This window comes from Amborella trichopoda, chromosome 5 (assembly GCF_054954075.1).
Source record: "Amborella trichopoda isolate Santa Cruz 75 chromosome 5, AtrichopodaSantaCruz75HAP2 v2.0, whole genome shotgun sequence".
NCBI classification, from domain to species: domain Eukaryota; kingdom Viridiplantae; phylum Streptophyta; class Magnoliopsida; order Amborellales; family Amborellaceae; genus Amborella; species Amborella trichopoda.
Window position 1 is genome coordinate 4210172 of NC_142340.1, and position 16166 is coordinate 4226337.

Genomic DNA, 16166 nt, shown 5'->3' on the forward strand with positions numbered 1-16166 from the left:
ATCCATCGAGAGCAAAGTTATTTCGATGGTGAAAAACCCTCTCATTGATCATTTCAACCTCAAAATATATAAATGTAAAAATAAAAAATAAAAAAAATGAACTACCAAAAATAACACATCTTGTAATATATTATCTAAACCATCTATTTTTAATATTTTCATGTATTTGTAAATTTGCTTGATATCTATACCACTTTGAGTTTAAAATTTCATGAGGAGTTACGTCTTAACAGGTTAACACCTTATACAAACCACATGCTTTTATTAATATTTTTCTTAATATATTTTTCTCACTTTTTGACTCGTTTAGTAAATATCCCTAATACTTTGTGTCATTTAAAAACATATCCAATATTTCATATTTCATGTACATGCCCCACCTTTTTTATTTTTTTACTTTTTTTGAGAATGCACGTACATGTCCCACTTTTTTGAGACTGTATCTGGTATTTTAGGTTTAATTTTTTTTACATGTCAAATTAAGCTCAAATCTGAAATCTGAGACTCCATAATACTCACCATCTCACACTAACATAAATATGGGCAATGCTTCAATAAAAATAAAATGACCCAATCATCCTTACCAATTTTGAGGGCATTTTGAGTACTCTGATATTTATTTCAAATTATTTTTAAATTTTTTACTTGTGTGAAATGGTAAAAGTATGGACATCTAAAACTTTGAGCCTAATCCTACGTATGAAAGAATAAAACTAAAATGCAAGACAAGCTCTCAGACACGGTTTCTATGAGTCGATGTAGAAATAAATTACCTACTAAAAAATCTATTTTTGAGATAGATTTTTGGACCTACTTTTTTAGGACATGTAATCCCTAACATGGAGATCATGAATATAAAAAATAAAAATATTTATAAAACTAAAATAATAATTCCATTAAGAAAACATCTGGACTGTTAGTTTCAATTATTTATTTTTAAACGGACCACCTATTTACACCCATCTTTAATAAAGATGCTTTATACCTCGGGAACCACAAATGTAGAAATACAGTCCCGCCACAAAACAATTTTCTTAAATATAAAAGTTTGGGACACTTTTTAAATTTAAAAAATATTGAGGATATTACAAAAATTTCCCCAAAATCATCATGATCATGTTGCACCCCAGAGGAATGATCTGACTTGCAAGCGCATTATTGTCTCCCAGTTTTCTCAAGGTTCAACAAGCAAATGAAGACCTAAGATAAACCTAGGACATATATATTTTACATACAATTAATACATTCAGGTGTTCTAAAGATTCAACGTTCCCAAACGAGCAGGGCTATACAAAACTGGCCTTTCAATAGAGTATTCTAAGTGGGAAGAAAAACAAAAGAACAAAAAGCCGAAATTAACTGAAAACAAAATTCAAAGGCAAGTGTATCTATCATTTCGGGAATCAAGAAAATGTGGAAAACGACCGGGTATTTTTTTGGCGATTGGGGAGTGGAGGAAGTTGAGGATATTATTTATTGCAGGTCATCGGCAACTTGGGAGCTCCGAACACCCCAGAATGAACTCGGCTTAAGCCTTTTGTTGGTTGCAGTGAAAAGCCACCCCATGCTCGATTCACAAACACCGCAGTTTGCAATGGTCCATGCATATCTGCAAATCATAGATCCAGTCAAATACAAATTTTATATATACTAATTTCTTTTCTTTTTTTTATTTCCCTTTTGCTATTCAGATTTGTAAAGCTAGAAAAGAAAATGAAAACAATAGAAGAAGAAGAATAGAACCCTGTATATGACATTTAAAATTCCATTCTCAGGATGTTTCTGGATGAATAAGCAAAGTTTTCTGATTTTGCTATTCAGATTTGTAAAGCTAGAAAAGAAAATGAAAACAATAGAGGAAGAATAGAACCCTGTATATGACATTTAAAATTCCATTCTCAGGATGGTTCTGGATGAATAAGCAAAGTTTTCTGATTTTGGAGAGTGTATTATGAAAGAAATTTTTTCTCTAATTGATAACAAAAGCATCACCAATTCTGAGTTCCAGCCAAATAAGTCAAGAGAGTATTTGAATAAGAGAAAATATAGTTTTTCGAAAAAAAATAATAATAGTTCGAATTTTGAATGAGATCCAAGGGGCAACCATCAACCTATGCATGAGAGATAAAGGGTTGACACTTAAAAAATAAACAACTGACATTGGGATACTAGTCATATAAGTTGTCAACACCTGAAAAAAGCCATGAACACTATCGGAATTGTAGGTTTTGGCCATTGAATTGCTGGAGAAGATGATAAAGACATACATTGTTATGAATATCATGCATGAAAAGATACCGAGAGAGGAATACATAGATCCGGAAATTCCTTATAAATTTATTTTACATAGATCTTTAAATTCATAATAAATTTATCTGCATGAAAAATAATAGTTTCATGTTATTTCATATTACCTTTGGAAATTGAAATCATTCAAATGCAAAATTGAGCCCCACTTCAGTTAACCAAACAAAGGGATTAACATGGATATTTCTAATTACAAAAGTGATCCACCATTAAAGCAATCAATCTAAGAAGCCTGTAAGAGGAAATAGTGAGTCACAAAAAATTTATGCGTATAATTTGCCATTTCCTACAACAAAGACTATCCGAAAAAAAAAAAGGTTGCAATTTCTACATCTAGAACTAGTTGGCGCCGGAAATAGATCAAAGCATAATTTGGTCATTTTCTGAAATTCAGAAAGAGCAATCATTTGCATTAACATTATATGCAAATACTAGTTACCAAAAGGGGGGGAACAAAAAACAGTCAATCAGAAAAAGCATACCCAGGAAACCAGCTGTGCGTTGTGACTCGACCTCCATGCAGGGCTAGCCCGGTTGTGGTATTGAGGGTCATAATTTCATGCACGTAACCATATGGATTCACAAAGGCATTTAAAGGTCCATCACGAGACATCACTAACATGTTGCTACGCTTCGCAATCAGACTCTGCAAAGGAAAAACTGCGGCTTGAGGGTAACATATCCAAGGATTATAATACTAAAAATAGCATAACATCTAGATGGGACCCTGCATTTTACGAATAAAATAAAATGCTCAAAACTCGTGAAAAATTACCAGATGGTTCCTTCACAATTCTTTTGTGCTAGTTGGCAACCTGATTAATCAAAGGGTGGCATAATGATTATTGGACAAATATTTGAAAATAGAAGTCGTTTTTATTTGTTGCATTGAACTGTTTGTTATCAGAAAATTAAGGATTATTCGGAAGATAGCTCATCACTGGAAGATAGCTCATCACTGAGACGGTGATCTTTGATATCATTAGTTCGTTTTATTTTATGTTTTCTCCATCATTCTTTAATTCCATATTGAAAGGGCTTACAAGTTGCAAACCCACACCAGAGAGTTATAAAGGACTTTATTGGAAACAATTAAGCTGCCAGATTTCGCAATGATTTCACAAGTTCAATGCATAGTTAGTCATATGGATTATATGATCAAGGCCGTGTATTAGTTAGTCCACTATTGTTCATACTCCATATGATGAAAGGCTGGCTTAAGCTCATCTGGATGGGTTTCCAAGTGCTGATTATAGCACATAACCTTCACAAGCTGAGGGAGGCCACTTATCCAAGTATGTCCCTAGAAAGTTAAGCAGTGTGCACAAGCTTGTGTTTCTAACCCGCATTCTTCAATTTCTTTTTTATTCTTTGCATCAAGCCCATTCTTACCGGAGATCTCCTCTTAAGGACTACATTAAAAGACTATACTCCCAAGGTGTAGACTACACAATTCCCATTCAAAATGTTGTTCCAGCACTCCAAGTCCCACATTGTTTCTGCAAACCACATGCATCATGCTTCTAAAGGCCCAGATAACATATTCAAGATGCTGCCCTTGGTCTTCACCTAATACCTCAGGCTAGATCAGAGGTACTTTTAAAGGCATGTTTGGTTAGCATGAAAATATTTCCCGTGAAATATTTTCACGTGAAAAAATTCCCTCATGTGATGAATATTTTCACACCAATTAGCTGCCAAATGGTGTGAAAAGATGCAGTGTGACCAATTGGTGTAACAATATTCCCACACTAACCACATGAGGGAATTCTTTCACGTGAAAATATTTCCCGAAAAATATTTTCACACAAAACAAATGAGCCTTTAATATCTCTACTAGTATCAAAATTCCAACATTCATTGATATTTCTATAATACTCTCGAAAGAACTTTAAATTCCAAAACACTTTCGATACCATATCAACTCATCAACCCCATGCTAAGATGAAGGATAGGGTCACCAGGCATGCAATATATCACAGAAAAAGATTCGTACAAATACTCCTATGCGACTGTACCAGGTCCATGCAAGTTTGAAATCCCAAGCATGGACACTACACCTCAACTGAATGCCATGACATATCAAATGCTTGGAATCCCAATGAGTGACCACGGCGCAATCCGCATGGACGCAAACACTCTATAAGTGCTCCATGCAGATTGGAAGTAGTGAAAACTAAGAACTCAAGGGGAGTGTTAAACCTGATTAAGTTCCCCTCAATGTGATTTCCATGGTGAACAAGCAGCTCAAATAACCTTCTTTTACGTCCAAAGTAAGTTGTAAAGATCAAGCTCCCCAACCATTAAGCACTTCATAAACAAAATTATATTTGAGCTCTGCTCCTCTCATAAGAGTGTGGACTGCAATATCAGTTGCATGCACCATTGATCTCATATTATCACAACTCATTATGACCACACCATCAGTCCTCCCTCAAGCCATAATGATTCACTAACAGTATCCGATGCTGGCATGCACATTGGCGCCATGGGCTGGTAGAGCGTCCATCAGTTGTTTCTAGATGCACTGAGAAGGCAGCTTCTGTGACCAAGGAAGTCCAAGAGAACTGCTGACAAAGGATCGAGCACCCTTGGCACTGCTCCACTGAATATTAACATACTGATCATAACTTAATATCCTGACTTAAGACATAACAGCTTGAGCATTCCTTTCAAGAGAACTTCTGACAAAGGATGGAGCACCCTAGGCACTGCTCCACTGAATATTAACATACTGATCATAACTATATATCCTGACTTAAGACATAACAGCTTGATCATTCCTTGTTGATATTTTATAAAAACAAATATTTACAACAGTGAGCCTCTTCAAACATTGGTAAAGACATTTCGAGTAAAACCAAGAGACTCTAAAATAAAAGCTTAAATCTATGATACACTGGTAAGAATTAAGCTACACTAAAAGAACTATTCCACTGTAATCTTGAAAAGAAAAGAATGAGTGGCCACTAAGAGACTTACACAGAATTAATAAAAAAAATGAAGAATGATGCAAGGGAACCAACAGGAGAAACGTCATGCTCACCATTCTAATTTAAGAAATAGGTACCTTGCATGTTTTACAGTGAATGAGATCAAAGTGCTCGAGCAACTGTATTTCTCTTCTCAATCTATAAGAAATCCCATCAATCTCTAGAAGCTCTTGCCTCGTAGAATCTGATACAGGAATCTTACTAGCAATGTAAAACGACAAGAAATCAGGCTTTCTAACAAGATCATCCAGGCTTGGATTCCCTATGATCTGCTTCCACATATCTGCAAAATGGAAGTAACATTATGTGATGGATTATATTTATTGACGACTGTTGGTTTCAGATGACAAGTCATAGTTTGTTGCAGAATGGAACAGAGCAGTTCTTATGTTGTGCTCATCATCAAGCTCACAAATTTCTACCAAAGCAGGGACACCTCACAACCAAGTGCCGCATGGCATATTTGCCCCAACAAAGTGTATTTTACTCATTGTAAAAGGAAAATGTTCAATTCAAACAAAAGTCAGCCTCACAAGCACTGCGAAAAAGCATCAACTTGGTCAATGACATTAATGAGACTCATACTTCCACATTTTTATCTCATAGGCAAGGACAAGGTATAGCAAAATACAAAAGAAAATACCACAACTAAGTGTAAACAAGAATAACAATATTTGAACTTTAAACTAATAACAAGCATCACAATCCCTTATCTCATTACCTGCTGCCTTCCGAGCAAGAGAGTAGGAGTCATACATCTGGTAAACCCAAAGAGGCCAAAAGGATCTCTGACCTCTACTCAATTGCTTCAACCCATCAGTAGCATGGGCTTTTTGTAAAGACATCCATCCTCCATCACCAAAAGACTGGCTCCTTGTTACAGTATCCTCCATTATTTCCTGCTCAGAACTGTCACTTTCATTCACTTCTCCACTAAATTGATCTCCTTGAGACCCTTCAGAAGTTACAGGACAAGATATTGCTTTCCTATGCCACCACCTCAACGGGGAAGGCTCATCATCACTACTATGGGCTTCCTCGATTTTCCCATATTTGTTGGAATTAAATTTCAATTGATTTTTTATCCCATCTCTTGTGGAGTGATAACTCCCTGTGCTTGTATCTGATGCAGAACCCGAATCATTTTCCCCACTTTCATAGCCACGCCTTTTAGGAGAATGTTCATATACATGCCTTTTAGGGGAAGGTTCATATCCATTCCTTTTAGGGCAAGAAGCACCAGATCCACCATTCTGGAAATCACTAATCGATGCCAATTGTCCAAATGCATCCCTAGGAGTACGCAGAGGTGTATCTTCCTGGACAATCTGGACTTCAGCACAAGGCTGATTTAAAATGGGAAACAATGTATCAGAACTTGCATTGGGATGAAGCATTAGAAAATATAAACCGTAAAATAAGGAAGCAACATTTCTCACCGCTCCCTCAACATCAACCCAACTACGGCGCAGATTAAACCGCTGCTGGCCACGAGTAACCACATTTAATGAACCATCCTCTAATCGTTTGAATTGTCGAATCTGGAAGCATAAGTTATAAGATGTCAGCACAAAGTTCCCATCACTTACCCAAAAAAAAAATGATGGAAAAACTATGTAAAAAGTCCAAGATAATGTCATATTTAATTTTTTTCTCATTCATGACGATAACGTCATATGTTCATTTGTTTGTCATTCATAAACATTAGATGGAAATAATCCAAAAGGCAATTGAACCTCTTTAGATAACTATATTTACTTCACAATAGATATTTGATTATATTCAAATTTCAAAATTTTGACTGGCATTTCAATCTCAACTTTGCATAGCTTATAGCACACATGTACAGCTGCTACTACAATTTCATTAGGACAATCTTTGCTCTTTTTTATCGGTAGTTGTGTGTGTGTGTGTGTGAGAGAGAGAGAGAGAGGGAGGGAGAGGGAGGGAGGGAGGGAGCACCATTGTAGAGAGAGAGAGAGAGAGAGAGCGAGAACCATTTTCTGATTCACAATGAGCACTGGTCTCTAAAAGGCAATAATAAAACGAAAAATGACACAAGCAGACATACCCGTTTATCTTTGCACTACATTAATCCAATTCCAAACGTACCTCAGCAGTGGTCCCAATTGAACCAACACAAAGTCTTCCATTATAAGGATGCCTCTCGACACGGATCTGTTACATTTTTACATACAAATGTTATTGAGCATGAAAAAAAGACAAGGAAAAACCTGAAAATGGATGCAAAAAAACTGACAATTTGGAGAGAGAAACATACCACGCCTATAGTGAGAGGAGCATCAGTCTGTTGCAACGCTCTCTCCACAGCTGCTTTAAACCTGGGTTGAATGACTCTTAATGGCAGCGTAGCTTCTGGAAAAAGAACAATTCCTGATGCAAAAAGAAAACAACACCAGCATCAGAGGTCTTGTCAATCTAAGCAGAATTTGTAAGACAAAGGAATCATATACAAATTAAATGCATCAATTTTATAAGTGAAAGAAAGAAGTGGGCAAGGAGGATGAGCACATCTTAGATGGTATTCTAGTGAATATAGTAAGTTAGTACATTAAAAAATTTAAGGCGAACAGGAATTGAGAAATGTGTTTGCACTGAATAGAGACAAAATACTACGATTTAACGGTTTTACTATGATTTTTGTTCAAAATTTCTAGAAAATCATTAGGAAGACCCAGTGGAAGTATTTCATAAGTTCCACAAGAGAAGCCAGATTAATAAGGGACGAACACAAAGTTTGTCAGGGTGTTAACAAAGAATAAATGGGCTGAGGATATTTGTGAATTCTGGACCAAGAGTCTAGCAAGTAACATCCACGTGAATGTAGCCAAGATGCTATACTTCAGGCCAGTGTTTAAAAATCAGCGACTTGAGCTCAGACTTGCCCCACTCATTCGGACCTGGCAGTGTGCCAGGTCGGGATGAAGAAGCCTAAGATTTGGGGCGAGTCTAACTCGAGTCACAGAATTTAATTTACTTTTTATAGAGACTAGGCCAAGTAAGCCTCTGACTTGGGCCGGAACCTTCGCAAGTAGGTGTACAAGCAGGCTATGCCAAGGCTGACCCTTGTCCAGAGGACTCTGTCCTAGGCCCTGCCAGGGACTGGGTTATAGGTTTAATACTGGTGAGCCTGGACGTGGCCCGACCTGTTTAAAAAGGTCACAACCTGCGCCAAAATTAGAGGTTTATGCCAATAAACACACACCGTATGTCCTTTTCATGAGCTGCGCGAAATTATAAAATTAATGTGACTGTCATCACAAAAGAGGGGCAGTTGTAATGGGAACCCATGCATTTCTAGAAACATATGATAATTTCTTGAGGCTAGTTTTAGCCAACCATGTTTTGGGTGGCAGAACAAAAAAAATTGGCAGTAGTACTAAAAGATGGTGGGTAAATAGCCCCTAATGTTTTGAGAATATCCAAATTGTTCTTTTATCATTGGAATGTTATTTTGTTAGACCATACTGAGAGTCCGTTAAGCCTCATCCAATAGTCCTGGGTCAGGGCCTGGCCTGCCAAATGTATGGGCTCTAGATTTGGCGCGACCAGGTCAGACAGGCCTTAAATCCAACCCAGACAGGGCCAATGTTGAGCGAGCCTCGCCCACTTGCAGGACTACTGGCAATCTGAGCACACGTTCAGGGTTTTAACCTCTGCTTCACGCTTAAGGATAATTGCCGTATGTTGTCTCCTGATGCTAAGGGATTCTGTAAAGCGGACAGATCCAATGTTGTGCCTGGCTAGCTTAACAGTATTTGGTATCAGGCAAAAATATGCTGGTTTAAAGTTAGATATCAAGACGACTTTTGACTATGTGAACTAGGTTTCCTAGAAGAACATCTACTTGGAATCATCAATGGAGAAGATTGATCGCTGGTAAGTTACAAAATATATCCTCATTATGATATATGAAACTCTTAATGGCCTCTTTTAATGTTCTAGAGGCTCAAGGCAAAGGGACATCACTCTCACCTCAAATTGAAATCCTCAAGGCTTTTAACAAGGCAATTGTGAAGGTATGCACAAGGGCTTCAAGGTAGCACATGGAAATCCGGTGGCCACTCTTCTTTAGTTCACTAATTAATGCCCAAATGGTCTTTCATACTTCTGTTTCTCAAGTGGAAATTCAGATAATACTACTTACTACTTAGGGGAGAAAGCATGATGATATAGCCATAAGGGTATAGTTTGTCAACATATGCCCAAATGGTTTGAAATAACTCTGTTTCTCAAGTGAATAGTCAGATAACAGGACTTGGGGCAATTGCATGATGATACAGGTATCATACTGTTCAGTATTGCACCAGTGCCAGCAACCATCCACTGTGATGGCTGATTTCTTCCACTCAAGTTTGTCACATCACCTTGAGCAGAGAATTAGATGACAACATAGTGTGGTACAAGTATCATAGTATAAAATATTAAAATCCCAAAGGTGCTATGAGGCAGTTTTTGGGCAGAGAATGAACATGATAAAAAAACTACACCAAAATTGGAGTAGGGGATGGGTATCTAGCAACTATGCAATTGTCTTTTGGAACTATTCTGCATGATTGTATCTAATGCAAATGAAAAGCAAATTTCAGTGTGAGGTGGGGGATGGGGCCCAATAGCAACCCAGTAAGGCCCTCCTTTGCGCAACTTGAGGAAAAGCCATTCACACTTAGTCGGAAAATGCCTTAAGGGTTGTAGTTCTCAGAAAATACTGTCTGCAAAGAAGTTGCACTTTCACACAGTCAACATCTCCCTAATGGAATTAGGATCATCCTTATTGTAGCAGCTTCATTGTTCAAATTCCTTGTTCCAAAGCAGAGAAGTTAGACCGGTTATATAAGGAGCATTTGTGTAAGACAGCAACACAGGCACAAGTTTCAACTAGTGAAGTGGGAAGAAATTTTCGGGGATAACCAAGGAGGTTGTAGGTTTATTAGATGCAAAGAGATGAACAAGGTCCTAAAGTATTACAAAAGGAGAAGCACAAAAGAAAAATATGGGTATTGCGAGGCTAATTGTGGTATTTAAGATGTTTTTAATGTACATGAGGCCTCTGAGGACTGGAGCACTATTAGCAAAATGAAGCTGAGAAAGCAAAAATATACTTCATATTCCAAACAAAATGTTTCACATCAAACATGGTATGACGGTATGAGCTAAGTAGACAACTATACATTACATAGGAGGCAAAATAGTCTAAAACAAATATGCTAAAATTACATTAAGCAAAGTAGGTCTTCACCTTCAAGGTAGAACATTGGAAGATTCAAAATAGCACCACCCTCCAAGAAAGCTAGCCTAAAATGAGTGTCATCAACCTCTGTTGCATAAAAATATGAACCATATAGTATAATTAGCTAAAAAATAGAAGTGTACACACATACCTAAAGCACAAAACATAGAAATATCTGGGATGCATACCACCAAGATAAGTGTGTAATGAAGTCAAACATGTGTCAAAAGTAAAGCCACCAGACTGGCCAGCCCCTCCATCATCTCCGCGCCTACTGTGATGGAAACAATCATATAAAACACAGTATCTTTCACTAGAGCAAGAGCTTATCGATAAAATAAGGCTAACATGAACAAAGTAGAGATTTGCTTCAATATGAACTGGCGACAGTCAACCAACACAAAAACTTTGTATTATCATAGATGTAATACGATATATACATTGAGAATTCTCATCGAAGTAATAAACTAAAGATGGAGCTAATCCATGAAAATATGAATACTTATTATAATGAGAAAAAGGCTGAACTCTTGCCTAAATAGTTCCCCAGAATGAAACTTTTAAAATGCATGTGTTTCAATTTGGGCTTGGTTTTCTTATGATCAATAAAAATCAAAAGTTCAATCTTAACCTGATTAGCCACATAAACAAATTAACCATACATATAGTTGAACTAAAATAACCTAGCAATCACCACCACAGAGAAATAGTCATCATTTTCGCAAAGCAAGTCCAAAGAGAATTCGTCATTAAATAGATGGACCTCCAAAAAATCAAGTATCAATTGAAGAAACAATAGAAAAGAAATAAGTAAAATTTGACCTTATTGGCAAGCACAAACACTTCCAGATTGCTGGAATTATTCGCAAAACTTAAAAATTCAATCTCCCAATTTAATAGTACACATTTCTGCCAATTCATTAAAAGAAATGCATATTTCAAGCCAGCTTTTGGATTTTTCAAACACACAGAATTCATTTAAACGCATGTAACAGTGTGAAGCCGCAAGAGAGAGAGAGAAAAAGAGAGAGCGAGAAAGAGAGAGTATTTCAGTATTTTAATTATTTCATATTTTTGGTTGAAAAGCGATACAATGTAACAATTTCGTCAATTTCATGTTGAGAGAGAGAGTATTTCATAATTTTAATCAGTTCATATTTCTCGTTGGAGAGAGAAAAATTGTTGAAATTTCGTCACTTTTATGTAGAGAGAGAAAGAGTTCATGTCATTGATGTCCTACATTCGGCTGATAAAATGGGGCTATTTCGTTACTTCATCGTGGAGAGAGAGAGAGAGAGTCGCCTTGAATTGTCAGAAGAAGAAGAAGCGAGAGAGACAGAGAGAGAGACTCACCTTGAATTATCAGAAGAAGAACGGTCGAGATCTTCATCAACCTCTTCAACCTCTAATTCCTCCGTTTCCAGCTCTCTGATACGCTCAATTTGAAGCCGCTCGTTATCCCAAAACCTCTCATCATCCATTGTTCGTCTAAATAGAACAGAAAAACACCATTGATTTTCAGAAGGAGCTTCGAAAATGATCTGAAATCTAGGGTTTCGAACCAGATGAAACCTTGCAAAAGATGATCTCCATGAAGCTGCAGAGAAAAAATTGTCCCCAATTTAAGCGAAACATTTCTTTTGGGAGTGAAGGAGCAAGACCCAAATACATGAACACGTCATTGAACAGTGTGGTTATAGGGTTATCACTGTTTACTATAAAATTGGACGGGGATCGAATGATGTTCGTGAGACGATGATGGAACCCACACCCAACACATCACCGTTCAAATCAATGACGGTGACGGTCACAAGAACTATGTGATGATCAAAAGCCATTTATCACCGTACATCAGTCAATTCAATGGTGTTGAATTGAGTGGATCCTACCGCAAAACTTATCAATGAATGTTGCATCCCTACGTTTTTTTGTCACCTGATCAACGGACGGTGATAAGATGCAAGATCATTGAATATTTTTCTTCTTGGGTAAGTGAGAGGGGGAGATCATCATTGTCAGTTGCCATAGTCCATGTGTATCGTACTACATTTTGCCAAAAGCCTTCCTACTCCCGCTAGTGTATACTATCAATTTATTCCCTCGTGTAAAACACATCCTAGGAATACCTTTTAGATCTCAAACTTTTGGGATGTAGTCTCTACAATACATAACCTAATCTCAATAAAAAAATTAAAAAAATAAACATTCTATGTACTAAAAAATAATGCCCACATATTGAGAAGAGACTGTCAAATTTTGAAGAGCTAGATATAAGTGTCACATAACTCAAATTTAAAATTGTTTTTTCTTTTATAAATTATCATCTAGTAGTTCTTATATAGTTCCCAAAATTTTAAACCAAATTTATCTTTCTAAATGAGTGTTTTCCACTAGAGAGTAGATGTATAGTAATGCTACTACATGAGCGTGATATACATCCTATCATATTTTCGACCCGGTTTTTAAGCGGAAAAGACCGTGCGTAGAAATGCTTATTCATAAATCCATTTTTTAGATGGATTTTTTTACTTAATTTTTAAGGATACCTAATCTCTACCATGGAGATCATCAATATGAAAAATAAGTAAACTTTAAAAATAAAAAATAATAATTTAAAATTTTAAAACAAAAAATATAATTTTAGTAAGATAACATTTAGACAGCTAGTTTCCATTGTTTTTAGATCGAACGCCTACTTGCATCCATCTTTAAGATGGTTGCTTTACACTTTTTGGACCGCATGTGTAGTCATGCGGTCTAGTCTACATAAAACAATTTTCCTTATACTTTTCTCAATGTAATTTTCCCTATTTTTGGAAAATATATTGTAGTGTCTCGATAAATGTTTGGGTGCCCTTAGTATAAGGTCTAAGCGGAGCTGCGCCTCAAAACCAAATAATGCATTTGATGGGCATGCATTATATGGTTTTGAGGTGTTTATTTTAGGAAAAATATCATATTATCTCCTATTTTATATATATATATATCTCATCAGAACCAATAATTGAAATATTACTTATAAGTAAAAAGACTCCATCTTTTCTATCTTCCAACTCCCTAAAGCCTTTTGATCATATATTATTGACCTCAACAACTTATGAAATGACTCTATCTCTCTCTAAAACTCCCTCTCTCTCTCTCTAAAACTCCATCTCTGTCTCTCACATCATCATCTTTCTCTCTCAAAACTTTATCTCTCTCTAAAACCCAAACTCTATCTCTCTCTCACACATCATCATCTCTCTTTCAAAACTCCATCTCTCTCCTAAAAACTCAAACTTCATCTCTTTCTCTCCCTAAAACTTCATCTCTCTCTAAAACCCAAACTCTAACTCTCTTTAAAACTCCATCTCTCTCACACATAAGAAGGTGTGCTCGTATTCGAGCTCAAGCTAAACCCCTTGGCTGGTAAACTCACCGAGAAGTGAAGAGAGAGAGAGAGAGAGAGAGAGAGCGAGAAAGAGATGGAGTTTTAGAGAGACAGAGAGATGGAGTTTGAATAGGGTGTTATTTTAGTGTTTGTTTAAGTCAAAAATTTATGATCAAAAGGGTCTAGGGGGTTGTAAGATAGAAAAAATAGAGACCTTTTGTTTACAAGTAATATTTTCTATTCTTGGGTCTCATGAGATATGGAAATTAAAAATAAAAGATAAGGAAATATTTTCCCTTTATATTATGTTTTGAATATAAACCAGATAATGCATTTCCAACATTACAAAACCCCCGTGACGCCCAAGAAATTTATTTTAGCCCCCGAAAATGATGCTAATTTAGTGGATAAGGGAACACTTGAAAACTGACTGGTTACAAGATGCACAATTCTTGGGACCCAAATCTATTTCTCTTTTCAAATCCATAATTGACGAGGTCGAGATCAATACAGAATCTTCCAGCACCACCATTGCATGTTTAGGTAGGGTTTCTAGGCACTGCGGCTGCACCATCCATTGCAAAGCCTATGCCTTATATAACTTTCCGTAAATGTTAACCCTTTAGTAGAAAAAGTGGAACTCCTGTTGCCTAGGTTTTGTAGCATTTTGGATGATCCATTTTCTCCATCCTGAATGATTAAACGGTGATGCAAGTGATATTATAGATCTCTTATGGTTATGTGGACGATAGCTATCATACCCTCTTTCCTTGTTTTCCCTTGTTATGTTGAAGGACCTCTACAAAGGCCCAGTTAAGTTCGACTCAACTCAGATAAAATACATCATCAATGTCCAAGTAGGACGGTTGATGGGCCAGGATGGTCCACAAGCTTTCAGGTGGGCCTCGTTTTGGGAAGGCCATGCATTAAGGCCAATGGGTTGCACCTCGACTGGGCTTGCTAAGCCCGAATCCCAGACCATGCCCGAAATTTTTTTGTACACTACAAAAAAAAATATTGCAATATTTACATAAGGCATGGTCCAATCCGGCCCAGCATAGTCTGATTTTTCAGGCTCAGGCTAGGTTTGGGCGTCATCATCATGAATTTTAGTTGTGCCCATGAACAGAACTTAATTTTCAGGCCTAACTTAACTTAAATGGTTCCGGGCCGGCTCAGTCTTGTGCAAGTCCTAACCCAACTCGTTTTCAACCCCATGTCCAAGGGAAGTGCACCACACACTGATGGTGTACACTATACAACATACAATACACGATTGGGGCATCTACCCTATGCCTCCATCGATGGATGCCAATTAAGTGCAGGTCCGATGATTGATATTCACGGTTAGTCTGCATTACTTGTCATTAGGATGGATGGTGATGCCTCATGGTGCACCATACACCAATAGACCACCAAGACACAATATAGGAACTTAGGACGTCACTGAGGGTATGACTCTTAATAGAGCACAATGGTGGACCAAATATTCGATTAGCCGATCCCAATTAGTTGGGAAAAGGCTTTGACAATGATGACCATCACTCGAGCATCATCCCAACTATTTAAGATCAACTACATGAATCTTGTTATGTCATTCCGCTCTCAAGGGTCATACTCTCAATCAGGCTACATGTCACCACATCTCTTCTCATTATTTCCATAGTAATCTTCATATTTACAACATCAACCATGCAATCAACCCAATGTTGGAGTTTATGCCGCTCTAACGTCAGTTATGCTTTTTCAAGAGTTGTAGGAGTGGTAAAGTATTTAGACTTAGACCCGAACCGTCGAGTCCAACTTTTAAACCCATACCCAGACCTGGATGGTATCTACTCCTCGAGTCCCGAGTCGAGTCGAATCCGGGTATTGCCACCACTAAAGATTGGCGATACAAACTCTCGCTTCAGTGTTGGTTTGCTGAATACAATTTTTGACCATCTACCTCTTCATCTCTATAAGGAGGTGAAGTGCATGGGTCTCTTTCAAATGCCATTGTATTTACTATTTTTTCGAATCATTTTGATTTTGCATAAAGCCATAAACCATGGGCGACCACTGAGAAGTATATATATTGATGATAACTTAATGCTGGAAAAGTGTCCACCTAACGGTGGACGACTGCAGTGGTAAGCCATCCCCCAGTTTGGCGGCCTAATAGTGTTCGACGATTTCATTATTTCATATTGTAAATCCCTACAATCCAGGGATTTACAACTAGAAATAACATATATCCTGTAAA

General features: G+C 37.1%; 1 protein-coding gene across 6 annotated transcripts; it reads right to left on the bottom strand.

Annotated features, from left to right (window-relative positions):
• Positions 1–1135: 1135 nt before the first annotated feature.
• LOC18443427 (ATP-dependent protease La (LON) domain protein) lies at positions 1136–12144 on the bottom strand. Of its 6 annotated transcripts, none has more exons than XR_016055680.1 (11): positions 11905–12144; positions 10740–10822; positions 10561–10638; positions 7582–7694; positions 7413–7478; positions 6740–6841; positions 6022–6646; positions 5378–5583; positions 3083–3122; positions 2790–2953; positions 1136–1609 (listed from the first exon to the last, which is right to left on the bottom strand). XR_016055680.1 is itself a non-coding variant. In XM_011628443.3 (10 exons), exons 1-10 carry the CDS (start codon positions 12030–12032, stop codon positions 1474–1476), a joined length of 1701 nt encoding a protein of 566 aa, XP_011626745.1. In that variant the 5' UTR covers positions 12033–12144; the 3' UTR covers positions 1136–1473. The 6 variants fall into 6 exon arrangements, 2 of the variants coding, with proteins under 2 accessions (XP_011626745.1, XP_006853678.1); XR_016055679.1 differs by having other exon boundaries at positions 10740–10825; XM_011628443.3 differs by lacking the exon at positions 3083–3122.
• Between the last annotated feature and the right edge of the window lie 4022 nt (positions 12145–16166).